The sequence below is a fragment of the Hoplias malabaricus genome, chromosome X2 (assembly GCF_029633855.1).
Source record: "Hoplias malabaricus isolate fHopMal1 chromosome X2, fHopMal1.hap1, whole genome shotgun sequence".
Classification (NCBI taxonomy): Eukaryota; Metazoa; Chordata; class Actinopteri; order Characiformes; family Erythrinidae; genus Hoplias; species Hoplias malabaricus.
The window spans coordinates 39650641-39667511 of record NC_089819.1 but is presented as its reverse complement, the minus strand read 5'-3'; the positions used below and the strand labels follow the sequence as shown (position 1 = coordinate 39667511).

The 16871-nt window shown below is 40.3% G+C and overlaps 1 protein-coding gene across 1 annotated transcript in view; it reads left to right on the top strand.

The window, feature by feature from the left end:
- The window catches only part of LOC136676482 (guanine nucleotide-binding protein G(o) subunit alpha-like), a 44337-nt gene that overhangs the window by 7112 nt on the left and 20354 nt on the right, over positions 1 to 16871 (top strand). The window contains exons 5-6 of the mRNA XM_066653544.1: positions 10550 to 10642; positions 13667 to 13827. Coding sequence (XP_066509641.1) covers positions 10550 to 10642; positions 13667 to 13827 — 254 coding nt within the window. The remainder of the gene's footprint in view (positions 1 to 10549; positions 10643 to 13666; positions 13828 to 16871) is intronic.

Sequence of the window (16871 nt, the reverse complement as noted above, 5' to 3'; positions counted from 1 at the left end):
TTTCACGTGACTTTCACATTACCAAAAAGTGCAAAAAAGAATGTCTATTGTTTGTAAAGATATTCATACACTGGATATATTTTTCAGTGTACAGTACATTGTTTTAAATTAATTAATTAATAAAAAAGGACGTGTGTCTACTACAGGGATGTCAAACCAAATCCACCAAACCAAGCAGAAGCGGCACACTACTGAAAGATCTATTGATTAGTTCCATTGATTAAAAACAGGTGGAATCAGGTGTCACTTCTGCTTGGTTGGAAAGAAAACCTTCTCCCACACCTGCCCTCCGTGGATTTGATTCGACACCCCCGGTCTAGAATGTGTCTGGACATGTTTCCTTAACATTATCCCATCTCCTTTGTTCTTTCTTGTCTTCACTTTATTCCTTTAATCACACTATTGTTACTCGTCTTAATGGCTCGTCTTCCTACATATTAAAACTGTTCTCTGTATTTTCTACTTTTTCCCGTTTTTGTTTTGTTTGTTTCTCAATCATTCAGTATGTACACCTCTCTTTCTCTTTCTCTTTCTCTTTCTCTCTCTCTCTCTCTCTCTCTCTCTCTCTCTCTCTCTCTCTCTCTCTCTGGTTTGGCAGCTAATGACTAATTAACTAAATATGGTTGTATAATTCAATGAGAGGAATTGAGTACAGTAATCCTCGCTACTTCGCGGTTCATCTTTCACGGACTCGCTACTTTGTTTTTTTTAAGGGGGCTTTTTTATTATTTACATGTATTAGACTGGGCCTGTAGGTGACACAATATATCATTTACAAGTATTTCTTACGTACAGTACATGTCCACATCCGAGTGAAATTTACTTACGATAAATCACAGCTTAGGAATTACTCTATTAAAGAAACTGGTAGGATATCACATGTAGTTCCAGCTGAAAAAGATTATAGAATGACTGTTTAATGCAACTCCTCCTTGGATCACCACCTTAACGTGGTGGAGGGGTTTGCGTGCCTGCGTGAGCCTAGGAGCTATGTTGTCGGGGGCAATAGCCCCTGGTAGGGTCTCCCAAGGCAAATTGGTCCTAGGTGATGGACCAGACAAAGAGTGATCCATAAAGACACGAATGAAAAAGATAATAACGAGGACACAGCCTCCCTTGCCCGGAGCAGGGTTACCGGGGCCTCAACCTGGAGCCAGGCCTGGGGGAGGGGCTCCTTGGCGAGCGCCTGGTGGCCGGACTTTCACCTATGGAGTCCGGCCGGGCTTAGCCCGAAGGGGATACATGGGTCCACTCTCTCATGGGCCCACCACCTGTGGGAGAGGTAGTAATCCGGGTCTGGTGCATTGTGGATCGGGTGGTGGTCGGGGTCGGGGGCCCTGGCGTTCCGATCCTCGATTACTGAAACTGGCTTTTGGAACATGGAACGTAACCTCTCTGGTGGGAAAAGAGCCTGAGCTGGTGCGCGAGGTTGAGAGGTACCGACTAGATATAGTTGGGCTCACCTCGACACACAGTATGGGCTCTGGAACCAATCTCCTCGAGAGGGGCTGGATGCTCTTTCACTCTGGAGTTGCCCAGGGTGAGAGGCGTAAGGCAGGTGTGGGCTTACTCATAGCCCCCCGGCTTAGCGCCTGTACGTTGGGGTTTACCCCAGTGGACGAGAGGATAATTTCCCTGCGCCTTCGGGTTGGGGAAAGGGCTCTGACTGTTGTTTGTGCTTATGCACCGAACAGCAGTTCAGAGTACCATGCCTTCTTGGGGACCCTAGAGGGAGTGCTGGAGAACACTCATTCTGGGGACTCCATTGTTCTGCTGGGGGACTTCAACGCTCACGTGGGTAATGACAGTGAGACCTGGAGGGGCGTGATTGGGAGGAACGGCCCCGCTGATCTGAACCCGAGTGGTGTTCAGTTATTGGATTTCTGTGCTCATCACAGTTTGTCCATTACGAACACCATGTTCGAACATAAGGGTGTCCTCAAGTACACCTGGCATCAGGACACCCTAGGCCGCATTTCGATGATCGATTTTATAATCGTATCATCTGACCTGCGGCCATATGTTCTGGACACTCGGGTGAAGAGAGGCGCTGAGCTGTCAACTGATCACCACCTTGTGGTGTGTTGGATCAGATGGCGGGGGAGGATGCCGGACAGACCTGGCAGGCCCAAACGTGTGCTGAGGGTTTGCTGGGAACGTTTGGCAGAGGAACCTGTCAGAAAGATCTTCAACTCCCACATCCGGCAGAGCTTCGACTGCATCCCGGGGGAGGCCGGTGACATTGAGTCCGAGTGGGCCATGTTCCGGACTTCCATTGTTGAGGCGGCTGAACGGAGCTGTGGCTGCAAGGTTGTCGGTGCCTGTCGAGGTGGCAATCCCCCGGTGAGGGGGGTTGTCAAGCTGAAGAAAGAGTCCTATCGAGCCTGGTTGGCTCAGGGGACTCCGGAGGCAGCCGACAGGTACCGAGGAGCCAAGCGGCTCGCAGCCTCGGCAGTCGCTGAGGCAAAAACTCGGGTGTGGGAGGAGTTCGGTGAGAACATGGAAAACGACTTTCGGTCGGCTCCGAGAAGTTTCTGGCAAACCGTCAGGCGACTCAGGAGGGGAAAGCAGTTTTCCACCAACACTGTATATGGTGGGGGTGGGGAACTGTTGACCTCGACTGGGGACGTCACCTGAAGGTGGATGGAATACTTCGAGGATCTTCTCAATCCCACCAGCACGTCTTCCGCAGAGGAAGCAGAGCTTGGGGACCCCGGTGGGGGGGCTCGTCTATCACTGGGGCTGAAGTGGCCAAGGTGGTAGTGAAACTCCTTGGCGGTAGGGCCCCGGGGGTGGATGAGGTTCACCCCGGGTTCCTCAAGGCTCTGGATGTTGTGGGGCTGTCCTGGTTGACACGTCTTTGCAACATCGCGTGGACATCGGGGGCAGTGCCTCTGGACTGGCAGACTGGGGTGGTCGTTCCCCTTTTTAAAAAGGGGGATCGGAGGGTGTGTTCCAACTATAGGGGGATCACACTCCTCAGCCTCCCCGGTAAGGTCTATGCGGGGGTACTGGAGAAGAGAGTCCGACCGATAGTTGAACCTCGGATCCAGGAGGAACAATGCGGATTCCGCCCCGGTCGTGGAACACAGGACCAGCTCTTTACCCTCGCTAGGATCCTGGAGGGTGCATGGGAGTTTGCTCAACCAGTCTACATGTGTTTTGTGGATCTGGAGAAGGCATTCGACCGTGTCCCTCGGGGTATTCTGTGGGGGGTGCTCAGGGAGTATGGGGTACTGGGCTCTTTGTTACGAGCTATCCAGTCCCTGTACAAACAGAGCAGGAGTCTGGTTCGTATGGCTGGCAGTAAGTCCGACTGGTTTCCAGTCGGAGTTGGACTCCGTCAGGGCTGCCCGTTGTCACCGGTTCTGTTCACAATTTTTATGGACAGAATTTCTCGGCGTAGCCAAATGGCGGAGGGTGTCCGGTTTGGTGGTCTCAGGATACCATGTCTGCTTTTTGCAGATGATGTGGTCTTGTTGGCTTCATCGAGCCGGGACCTCCAGCTCTTGCTGGACCAGTTTGCAGCCGAGTGTGAAGCGGTAGGGATGAGGATCAGTACCTCCAAGTCCGAGTCCATGGTACTCAGTCGGAAAAGGGTGGAGTGCTCTCTCCAGGTTGGAAGTGAGATCCTGCCTCAAGTGGAGGAGTTTAAATACCTCGGGGTCTTGTTCACGAGTGAGGGAAAAATGGAGCGTGAGATTGACAGGCGGATCGGTGCAGCGTCAGCAGTAATGCGGGCTCTGTACCGGTCCGTTGTGGTGAAGAAAGAGCTGAGCAGAAAAGCAAAGCTCTCGATTTACCGTTCAATCTACGTCCCAACCCTCACCTATGGTCACGAGCTTTGGGTAGTGACCGAAAGAACGAGATCGCGGGTACAAGCGGCTGAAATGAGTTTTCTCCGCAGGATGTCTGGACTCTCCCTTAGAGACAGGGTTAGGAGCTCGGACATCCGGGAGAGACTCGGAGTGGAGCCGCTGCTCCTCCACGTCGAGAGGAGCCAGTTGAGGTGGTTCGGGCATCTGGTCCGGATGCCTCCTGGACGCCTTCCTGGAGAGGTGTTCCGGGCATGTCCAACGGGGAGGAGGCCCCGGGGCAGACCAAGAACACGCTGGAGAGACTATATGTCTCGACTGGCCTGGGAACGCCTCGGTATACCCCCGGAGGAGCTGGCGTCGGTGGCTGGGGAGAGGGAGGTCTGGGTTTCTTTGCTCCGACTGCTTCCCCCGCGACCCGGACCCGGATAAGCGGTGGATAATGGATGGATGGATGGATGTTTAATGCAAAGGGTGGGTTGTTAACAGTACAGGGAGGGTTTTAAAAGTCCAAATACTCGTTAAATACATTAAAAAATATATCTTTCCTCTACTTCACGGAAATTCGTTTTTCGCAGTTGGTCTTGGAACGCATCCCCCGTGAAAAACGAGGGATTACTGTATGACTGTAAGTGTAATTGAGTAAGAGTGTAATTAAATAAACATGTAATTGCATGAGAAGGAGGCAGACATCAGTGTGTAGAGTCCATTCTTGTAGAGAGACATAACCACTCCCCCCAAACACTGAGGAAACACTTAGAGACTAGGGATGCACCGATTTTGATTTCTTTTGGCCGATACGATAATTAAGCACCTTGGAGTAGCCGATACTGATAATAACCAATAATTTTGTCTTTTTGTAATTGAAGCAAATTCAAATTGGATTAAAGCAAAACAAACTTGTTGTCATAGGACAAGCCTTTTCCTCAATATTTGTACATTTCTGTACTTTTTAATTTAAACTTTAAGTGTATTAGGTGTAGTATTAGGTGTATATTTTTATCAAACAGTTACTGCTGGTTCCGCATTAATGGGGCACTAATTAGTGAAGCACTGGGTTTGATTTAGAGAGTGAGGGAGAGAGCGTCATAAAGTAGTTTTGAGAGAGAGTGTTTGTAATTGTTTTTTAGTAATACATTCAGATGCTGAATGGCTCTGTATCATGTGTTTTATATAAGAAGGGTTCATTTTGTTTGAAAGTATCTGTCGTTTAACATGCTGTGTGTCTGTTCCCACTGCTCTATATGTGTGTACGTGTATTGAGCATCTCTCATATTTTAAATTAGTTTTCACCACAGAAATATTTAATCCCAGAGACTGTTCTCTGCAGAAACTGTGGAAACGTCCACACAGCAGACAATTTACAGGCGTCAGTGCATATGCACAAGCACACAAAGGCACCAAGTTATCGGTTGTAAATTTGGCAAAAATTCCAACATTGGACCGATAACAATAATAAAAAAAAACATCCATATGTTGGTAAATAATAAATTGGCCACCGATATATCGTGCATCACTATTAGAGATGTAATAAAGAAGTGTGTGTGCATGCATGCATATGTATGTGAGCCTGTGTTACGCATTTAAGCTCAATCCACTCAGATCCACTTAGACATACTAGATGTTTACATGTAAGATAATGCAGATAAAACGGCTATAAGGTACCTCTACCTTGCTGTTAAAAATGTTCAGGGTCTTTTTTAGAGCAAAAGAAAAAAAAAATTCCAGTGTGTGGTGATTTTATTTTGTTTTCAGTCTTTTGAGTAATTTTGCTCCAATTCTGTTGACATGTATGTCATTAGACTTAACACTGTTTAATCATTTGTTATTCCAGAGAATGACACAGATCAACAAAGTAGATGCAGTATTATGTCCTAACAGCAATGGTAAATGCATAGTTAATGGTGTAAATTACTTATTAAAAGTTGTAGGTACTGATACTGCAATTTCTCAGTATCAACTGCACATTTTCACCATTTTCAGGCTTGATGTTACACAGTCGGGTCAGGTCTGTTCTTTCCAGTCCAATGTTTTCTGTAGATATTGACCTGAGACAAATATCCCGTATTCTTCAAAAAGTAGCTGAATTCAATCTTTTGAAGATGTGTCTGTGTACCTTTGGATACATAGTTTAACACTGCCTATGGTTGACTACATACAGCCTATACCTGTCGGTGTGAAAATAAAACAATATAATGAGTGGCTCATTGATTCAGTTCCATTTTTAAGGTTATTTATTTATTTCTTTTTAATGTGTTTACATCTGGTAAAGTACAATTTTTTGCAAAGTCTTCTGGTAAGAGAGAGAGAGAGAGAAAATGAATCAGAAACCAGTACAAGAATCAATAAATGCCGCTGAACTTTAAAGACATTCCTGAGCTTTGGAACAACACTGAAAAGCTTTTTAATAAACACACTCCATCCAGCTCTGTCCTGGAAACCCCTCGGTCCTCACATCTCCCATTCTGCAAACAAAGGCAGAAAAAAAAGGCCAAGAATGTGTTTGTTTTGGCCGAAAGAGCTACTGACCGGGAGGAGGGGAGGACGTTGCCTCAGGCAGATGAACCAGTGCAAATCATGTATAACTTTTATTTTATTTTATATTCATATTTATTTATTATTAATTTTTTTTTTCAAATGATTGTTCCTTGAAAATTTTATGGTTATATTTTTGACATTTTAAAGTGCAGTTCCTCTGCACTCTTTTGACTCGTCAAGGACATAGCCTTATTAGTATTGCACAGAGGGTTCATATCTCTTCTTCTTTTTATTTTCTGTGAAATTAACTGAAAGTCATAAAACTACAACTAGTCTACTTAATGTGTAGTTTATAACCCATCCATTATTAGGGCTGTCTGTGATGCCAGTTGTCATAAAGTTAAAATGCTGACACATTTGCTTTTAAAACGAAGTGATCTTTAATGCTTTATAATGTTTGCTTGTTGCAGATGGCCATTTTGACAAATTGTGAAACACTGTAACAGACTAGGAGCTTCACAGTTCCACATGCTGATCCTTTAGAATATCTTCAGTGTAGACATGCATGCTCATCAACTACAATAGGGCAGATTCTAATCAGTTGATGGAGTCAAATTCAAAGTCCCTCAATGGACCACCAGTGAGGTAATAAAGGGTTAATTTGCCCTAAGGTTTTGGATGAAGATTCTTTTGCCATTTGTTTTGTATTAGATTTAAAGTTCAGAGGTCAGAGAGTTCTCTCTGGAGTTAATCTTTCCCTCGTGATGTCTCTATTCTGTGTGGACCTTTTTGACCAAAGACAGCAGGGGGCAACTGAAAGTGGGTTTATGTGGATCTACCCCAAATGTGTGTCAGCTTGACATATAGTGCACTCCATAATAAACAAATGATTTACATGAGACTATGTTATAAGGTATATAAGGCAAGTGTTTCTAATAATGAGTCCAGTGTGTGGAAGTGCAGGGTAGCTAGCTGTATGTCAGAATGATTTTTGACATGTCATACCTCATTAGAGTGCTTTATTTACATTAAATGGGAAAGTTCTTTCCCTTTTTTGGCCAGTCTTGCTGGGGCATCTTCTCTGTAGTGTATTACAATCTGTTAAAATGACTGTGGATTATATGAACATTAAAGGGAACAGTAACGGTTCTGGGGAACTGCTTTTCTCTTGTTTGTTTACCTTCAGAAGCTCTGTGTCTTCTTAAGGTGGAAAGGTATGTTTGAGGAAAAATACCACTGTAGCTTGTACGTTTTTATTCACCATTTCAATTACATCAGACAGTGTAATCAGTTTCAGTGGTGATTTCCACCATGTTAAGAAAGTCAAATCCAACAGAAACATTGAATATATTTTTGAACATTTAACATCAATAGAATGCCTATGATGAAACATCTGAAATGCAGTCTATTTTAATTTCCTACTGCCATATGTGTTTGTAGAATGAGACAGAATGCATGCATGCATTTATGTTTAAAATATAAAAATAAATTTACTCGTTTAAACATAAAAATGAATTTAAAAAAAGGAATTAACAGACTAAATTACTCAGTATCTGAATTATTTTTAGATGAAACGAAAATAGGCCAGAATATTTTTAATGAAATTCACGGGACAGAGCGCTCTGAAAATTGTCTTTTGCAGGCTTTTAGGCATCAGTATTTATCTTTAAATATAAATAAATCTTAGGTGTAAACAAAGAAAATGAACAAACTAAACAATTATGATTTATGTTCTGAAATATTTAAGAAGAACAAGCAAACTTTTGTCTTCTCTTCAGTCATTTGAATTCCTGCACAAGAAACTGGTCCAAAATGAATGTTTGGACTGACTTAAAAATCACAAGGCAGATGAGTGGTCATACTTGCTGTGGACAGCTTTGGATAGCAATCCGCATTTCTTCTCCAGCAGACCATCTTTATTGTTAGCATAAAGCTCAAATTATGCTTCACCTCAAAGGCAAGGTGTCGATACAAACCCTAAGCTATAGCCTACCTTGCCTCGCCTCAACTTCTCAGCTTCAGCTTCCCATAAGTGAACCAGATCATGTTTTCACAAGGATTTTTTTTTAGCAAGTGGAGATAGCTCCACTAGAATAACGTATTATGCACATTAGTTATAATTCTGCATTAAAATGTGACCATTGTGCATGTTTTGTAAGTTTTCCCTTTTAAAAAATTAAACAAACAAACAAATAAACTCTCGACTGCTCGACCAAAGAGTCGTTTCATCAACTTTCAGGGGGCAGCCCTACACTCTCCTGTATTTTGGCATCAGTTCCACATTAAGTAATCTGAAACATCTCTTTTTTTTTTATTAAAGTCATGAATATTGCCTTACAGGGTGTCATAGGGCAATTTTAAATAAAAACACTAGAAGCCATATTTCCCTTACACTTTACATTTACAGCATTTCACTACAATTTCCCTCAGGATCAATAAAGTGATGTATTATTTAGTAGACACTCTTGTCCAGAGCTCACAAAAGTACTTGTGTTCATACAGAATGTGTATCCTAGCTAGTACAAAGTGTTTGCGTCTAAACTCCCCCCTGAGCTCAGACACTGGAACGCTACACTTACTTTTGTCTATTACAATCTATCTGAATGACTGTGAATCATGTTAAAGTGCCCTTTGATGAATCATTTTAAACCATTTCACTCGATACACTACCTGTGTTTCATTTTAGTTTGTCAGAATGGTATGAACAATGCTCCCTTTGTTCCCATTTAACCCAAAATTCCTCATGGTTGTCTGTCACTGTTCTACTATTCACTGTTAGTTTTTGGGTTCTGGACCACACTCAGCAGACATTTGTGAGAACCACATCATCACCGTCATTTCCAATACACTCACTTTGACATCATAATTAGCATGTGTGATGAATCGACAGTCTGCTCGCTCGCCTCTGGAGAATTGAGGTGACGGGAGTGTTGAAGCCCAGAAGCCTCGACAGTATCAGCCTTCCACAGAGAAACTTCATCACTCGGTAAACAGCAGATAACAAGACTCTCGCTCAATAAATCCCTGACATCGTCACAGTGATGCCTTATCGCTGTCACACCAGTACCTGCTTAATGTGAGGTGTTTCTCTCACTTCTCTCTCTCACACACCCACAAAGTTCAATAGTGTGTGTGTCTGTGTGTGTATGTCAGAGGGATATGGAGTCATCGGCATTTTACAGAGGCCCCAACACACACGCACACACCGCTGAGATCAAACACCCAGTGAGGGGTAGAGGCTATTATAACTTTTTGATAAAACAGTGTCATTTGATTTCAGTTTTTTTTAAGTATGTATGAATGGTGATGTTACTGATTTGAGGATTTTTAAAGTTTGTATTTGTGTATATATTTTACAAAGTATGTATATTGACCCATGAACTCTCAAAAACATTTAAATGCATAAATAATATTTCTCTATGGAATACCTGTTGTAAGTGGTTCTATACAGCACTAGAAAGGGTTTTGCAGGATCTTTTCAGGAGAAGGGAAAAATACTCTTAAATTCCAATGTAAGTTGATAAAATGTTTCAATTGTGAGTAATTTTGATCAGTTTTGTTCTATTTGTCATATATATTTAACACAGTGTAAATGACAGGTGACATGTTTAGATTATGTAAGTAAATGACATAGATCAAAAATTAAGATACAAGGTTTTGTTCCAACAGTGAAAATAAATAGAATTCTTTTTTGCTAAGATTGATTTATTTATGGTAAAATTGTATGTTAGGTTTTTAGCTGAACTTTTCCTTACAGGAAATTGAGGACATATACGATAAGTGAGTACAAGATAAAGAGTAGGAACAGACAGTAAAGAGTGAGTGATGGAGCTATGGAGACCCTCAGGCTGTGATCCAGGGGTTCTAAGGGTCGAGGGATACAGCCTTTTCTCAACCCCATAGTAAACCTCGCAGAATCAGCCGACTTCACTCGCATATTCCTATTTTTCTTTTGTCATTTTTCTATTCTTTATTTTTTTTCTCCCTCTCATGCTAATCTAAATCCCTTTGTCACTCTTTCTGTCTTTAATTTTGTTCTCTATATTCTATTTGTTTTTTTTTCTTGTTTCTTTTCTGTTTCCTATTTTTCCTGAAGTTTCCTAAAGTTTTCCTAAAGTTCCTTTTTCTATGCATTTTATGGTTTCTGTATTATTTTCCCCATTCTCTTTGTCACCTTCAAAGATTTCCTTCTCTCTATCTGTTAATGATCTCAGTGTGTTTAAGTTTAATGTCGTTATTTTGTGTTTTGTTTTTAGCCAGCCGTGTTGGACAATCTGCTGACCTCCATGAAGTTTGTTCTGCATGGAATGGGCATCCTCCGAATTAATCTGGCCAACAGCAAGAACAAGGTTCAGACTTTTCTTTCTCTTGTTTCTTCTCTCTACATTTCTCTTTGTCTTTGACGAATTAAGTGAAAGTTCCACATTCATGCTCAGTGATCCCTGCATTTAAATCTCTAAATCAGTCTGTACTCTTCTGTGAGGATTTAATGGCATTCAGTCACTAGAACATTAGTAAGGTCTGGTATTGTAATTTGATTAATAATTCGGGATCTACAACAGCTCATCCCGAAGGTAACGGAAGGAGCTTCACCTAGAGAACAAAGTTTTGCTTGGGGGCTTTATACGTTTCTTGCCCACAAGTTTCAATGAGATCATGTGCAGCTCTTCCAATGGGTCTCTTAATTTCATAGACAAGAGTATATCACAAAATATTTGTCTAAATGTTTTCTTTGATTCAGTTTCTTTTACCTTATAGTGTATGTGTTTGGTTTTAGCTGTGTTAGTATTATAGCAAACTTTTGCCATCAGTTCGGTTTTAACTGTTTAACCCCCCCACTGCAGTTGATTTAAAGGTGCATTAGATGGCAGCAGTCTTTCAGAGAGCCAATGGTTCACACTTAGTGTTGTCTATTATGGTGTGTGTTTGGTTTTTGTTTGAGTAAACTTGGCTAAGAAATCTTTAAAACCTCAAGAATTATAAATGCAATTGCAAATTTGGAATAACTAATTCTTAAAACATACTCCATCAATATTAATTTCAATTTTTTGAGAAACTTGAAGCATGTTTTTATTTTCCCCTGACACTGAAAAAAACTCATTTTATTTTATGGCTCTAATGCCTATAAATTTATATAAATAGAGGAATCTAGGACTGGCTCTGTGGTCTAGCTTCTACACTGCATTAACTTATTTGTAAATAAAATAATAGCATTTTTTATATGAAATCTGTTGTTAATACAATCTCAGTTTTTAACATGAGAAGTGACTCCAAACCGTTTAGTGCTCTTGTAGGACATACCAGAATTCCTTCAGAATTCAGGAACCCCTAGCACATTCCACGGTCACATCCAATATCCTTTTTTTGGCTTCAGTTATGGATGCAAAGACAGGTAAGGTATTTCATTGCAGTTATACGAATAATTTAGCAAAATATGTTTAAAAAAAATTCCCCTTTACCCCAAATGTAGTCAGTCAGCCAAGGCACACAAAAATGTCTTAAATTCCTGCCTGCTAAACTAGTATTGTCCAGACCATCAGACTCTCGCCATAAACAGCATATTAAGCAAGTGATCACAATATTTTGGCTCATAACCGTGTTTAGTATTTGAAATGGGTTTGTTTGTGCAAAGGCTAATGCAACTAATTAAAAATGCATAAGTGTACTAAATTGTACACTAAATTCAGGCTTTAATGAATTTTAATATTGTTGGCTACTATTTTTAGCAGTGTGTTGTGCTCACAGCATCTGAAACTACTTAAGTAGTGTTTGTTTGTGTGTGAGAGAGAGAGTTGGATGTTTATTGGTGTACAGAAGCTTCCGTTCCGTTATCTGTATTAGCTTCATAGTTCCTGTGTAAAATGAAAGCTATACTGTTCCTTTAAAAACGTCATTACCTCAGTGTCATTGCATAGGGGTTTTGTTTTAACCAGGCTTCCAAATGCCTACTGTAATTAACAAAGTGATTAGCGGCACTGCAGCGGCAAATTATCATGTCGTGCTAACGGCCTTGCCGATGTGCTCAGGTCAGTTCCTTTCTGCTGGGAACTTTCCGCCCCCTCACAGACATTTGTTCTTTTCAAACGTCACTTTTCTTTCATTTGTGAGTGCAGTTGTTGACATGGAAATGTTTTTATCTGTTTTCTGTGATAACAGATGTCCAGATTGTGACGGGGTACCCGTGAACCCCTTTAATAACCCTTACAAATTGTCGCTGTTCAAAGAAAAATATGTATCTCCAATATAGTAACTATAATATAGTTACAGAAGAAGGATAAAATCCTTCATAACTTTCAATGTCTAAGTAAAAAGATTAATTCATTCATTGTCTGTAACCGCTAATCAGGAGCCTCCCCGGAAATCACTGGGCAGGAACACACCCTGGACAGGGTGCCAATCCTTCACAGGGTGACACACACTCACACATCCATTCGCACACTCACACTTTTTGATTCATCAATTCACCTACCACTGTATGTTTTTGAATTGTGGGATGAAACTGGAGCACTCGGAGGAAACCCACGCGGACATAAAGAGAACACACCTGGAACTCTTCACTCTGGAAGAGAATTGAACCCACAACCCCAGGATCCTGGTGCTGTGTGACAGCGACAATACCGTTTGTCCCTGTAAAAAGATTTTATTCCAAGTAATTTCTGAGCATTTCTATTGGTCCATTTATCATGAAATGTTCACACAGTGTGAAGGACAGCTGCTGTGTTCTGCTATGAAAAATACTTCACAGAGTGGTAAAAGGCAAAGAGAAGCAATAACATTTGATATGAAAATGTATCATGGCAAAGTGATATCAAAATGGAAGTAACAATCAGTCATTTTTTTTTTTGTTGAAGTATATCAAACAATATATATATGTGATGATTGTTGTTATTATTATTATTATTATTTTAATAATTTGCTGCTCACATGAGATGAACTTGAAGAATGATATTATGTTCTACTTGGGTAACCTTAACTTTTGCCCCCACACTTTGGAACCTATTCTATCCACTTTTTCTCCACTCTTTTCATCTTCAAATCACAGCTCAAATCATATCTTTTCTCAGAACACACACTCTCTCTCTCTCTCTCTCTCTGATTTTTTTTCTTTCTTCCCTTAATTGTAAAGCATCCTTGTATGTGAATGCCACTTAATAATAATAATAATAATAATAATAATAATGCTAATAAATCTAACTCTAGGATGAACAAGCTTATGAGTGGGAAGCCCACCTATAGGGGTGAGGCGGGGTCATATTCCAAATGTCCAGGCACTAGGTGTCAGTATAATGGCAGTTTAACATGGCAAAATTAAAAATTGATGAAAAATAAACATACATATATATTTGTGTGTGTGTGTTTTATTTGTTCCACAGGTTCACGCACACACTGTGCTCTCATGTGGGCGGTGCTTTGATGAGGAGCAAGTTTTGTTCCCATTCATAGGTCATGCCCTCTGCTGTCTTTGGGCAGATCAGGGGGTGCGGTCAGCGGCGGCTCGAGGATATGAATACGAACTGAACGACTCGGCACTATAGTGAGTATAGAGACCTTCTGAACAAAAACGGTGGTTCTCTGTAGTAAAGACTGAGAGTGGGTATACCATTATTACATAGAAATCTTGAAAAAAATAAACAAAATAAAAACCTTTAGTGAGCAATTAATTTGGGCGTGATTTGTAGATCGTTAAATTCCTGACAGTGATTGTCTGAAGACGTATTTGTGGGGCACTCAGATTCATGACTGCAGGTTATTTGCATATTGTATGCATATATTTTACATACTTGAATTTACAGGTCACAATCTGAAATGGGTTTTAAAATTTTTACCAAACTTTAATTTGCCATTTGACCCCACCCTTTATTACTATACCAGTAATAAGATGGTATAGTTTACAGATGAATGATTATCTTTTTACGTTTTATTCGTTCAATGCAGTGCTGACCTTAAGTAAATGGGGAATGACACCATTTATTTTATTGATCTTGTGCTATATATTCCTATTAAATTTTCAATAAAATGCATTAGTTATGAGCTATAACTTGAGGAAATTTACATTTATATTAGATTAACTTACTTGAATGAATGCAGTATAGTGCTTTATAATAGATATTTAAATACTCATGAATTTAAGCTTCTATTTAACCTTATAATTATTTTCTTTATTAAACCCATTATTTAAACTTTAGAGGTCAAGGACTTTGTGCATTGTGTAATGGGAGAAATTATGTGAAATGTGAAGATTCTATAGTGCAACCTCCTTTAACCCAAGAATCAGATCTTGGAGACTCCTGACTTGATTCAAAATTCCACCCAGAGAATTCAAAACTTGACCACACACCACATCACTGGATCTCTGTGCCAAGTGACAGGCAGAGCCACTTCACCCAACGCACAACTGCCATTTACTAGTGATCGCCACTTCACCATCAGTTTTATTAGTGGTCACCACTTCCACATTCTCATTGCCAAATTGTGAGATATAAGCGTTGGTCAGGAACCCCTTGCGTCAGGAATTGACAAGGTGGGGCTAACACAGCAGAGACTTGAGACACAAAGCGTGGAATCAAATTGGACACATACCAAATTGGACAAAGACTTGATTCAGAATCCTGTGTCAGAGACTCAATGTTTAGTTCAGAATCTCTTCCCAGAGACTCGACTTGAACTTGAACTCCGAAAAAAAAATATTTTCATGAAAACTGTAATTTAAAAATTTAAAAATTTTAAAACCTTTAAAATTGTGAATAGCTAAATAAAAAAATAAACAAAAATCCCAGTTTAATGGTGACACGCGCTCTAGCAGAATATTAATCATCTCTCATAAACTCTGATGGTTAAACCATGGGGTGGTAATTACTTAAGCACATATGCCCCAGCCTCCTGTCAGGCAGCAGTGTGCAGTATGTCACAGCAAACGAGCACCCTACTTGCGTGTGTTTGTGTGTGCGTTGATCTGTTTTTGTCTCTGCTTTAACAGTATACTGGACACTCACACACACACATTTTCAGCATTGGTTCTACTTGTGTTTTCTCATATAATAATGCTACTTCTAAAGTAAATTTAATAATGATAAAATTATTTACAACAACATGAAAATATAAGAGTGTAAATTCAAGATTGTATTTCAGCTTTTGGGTGAAATTACCTTATATTGAACGAATTCTTCACTTTTTTAATTGTTTCTCTCTCTCTCGCTCTCTTTTTTTATTTTTTTTTCTTTCTCTTCCTTGCTCTTCCTGTGAAAGGTCAAGTGTATACCAGTGTTTGTTTGTATCCTTTACCATTTCCATCCTTTCTCATCAGACTATCACAAACATGCAGTGATAAGCTCACCAAATTTACTTTGCCTAACACACACACAGCAATCACACCACATTTAAGCGGGATTTATTGGGACAAAATATTGAGTAATTTACAAACTGTACATTAATTTTATTATTTATTTATTTATTATTATTTTTAATGACCTATACCTATAAACAGACAAATATATCAGTACTGTGGGGTGGGGGGGATCTGGACGGGCTGGATGTGGGCAGTGGTTGCTGCCACATTAAGGCTGAACCCTGGCAGTCATTTCCTGCAGAGTGCCGCAGAGATCTTAAGGCCAGAAGTGTCTCAGTGGATGGCTGTATCCGCTACATACACACACAGGTCTCTGGGGGCTGCTTAGAGTGGGCAGTAGCACTGTCTTTCTGCTCTAAGGGGGGTTCATCCAATTCGACTGGTGCTGGAATGTCAAGGAATTGCTTTGGCACTGATTGTGTGTTTGTGTGTGTGTTTTGTGTAGGGAATCTTATTCATACTCTTCATTCATTCTTTTAATACACAAAAATGAAATGAAACAGTTACAGAATAAAAGTCTAATTACAGGCCTCAAGATGGAAAGACAGAAAAGGGTAGATTATGTAGAGGTTATTTTTTAATGGACTAATATTACCTTTTTAGGAGCAAAAGCAATCACATCCTAGTCTGATATAGCAGCTGGCTTTTATTTTTTTTTTTATATTTATTTAACTCTGCAGTTATCTACTCCAAACTCTGTATACTAGTCCTGTTGGTCCACCTATATGTCTGCTTTCGATGCATAACCATATTTTTAATAACTGCTGCTAGAAAATCATTTTTAGCTGTCAAGACACTTGGAGGGCAACTAACTTTCCAGTTCTACTGTGTAAATGCACTGAAATCTGTGTTGATTAGCATCACTCTGATTCTTTATTTATTATTTAGTTTTAGAAGAAGGCAAGAGTAATTAAATTTTGTTGGAAAATTGCAAGAATGTTATTTTGTTTTTCATTAATACGGTTTGATGTATTATGCTCAGCTGACTTTATTAGCCAAGCAATCTATCCACCATATTCTCATATAACCTTACAATGTCACAGTTGTTTCCTGGAAATTTCATTTCAGATCATTCATCCGAAATTATCTTGTGGGGACAAAAATGTGATTGGCCACTTGAGGCACCTGCTTATAATAAAGTAATCTATATGACAGTTTTACTTAGGTTTGTATAGTTTTTACAGTGTCAGAGCACTACAGCACACATTTGACTTTCATTATGGTGTGTGTGT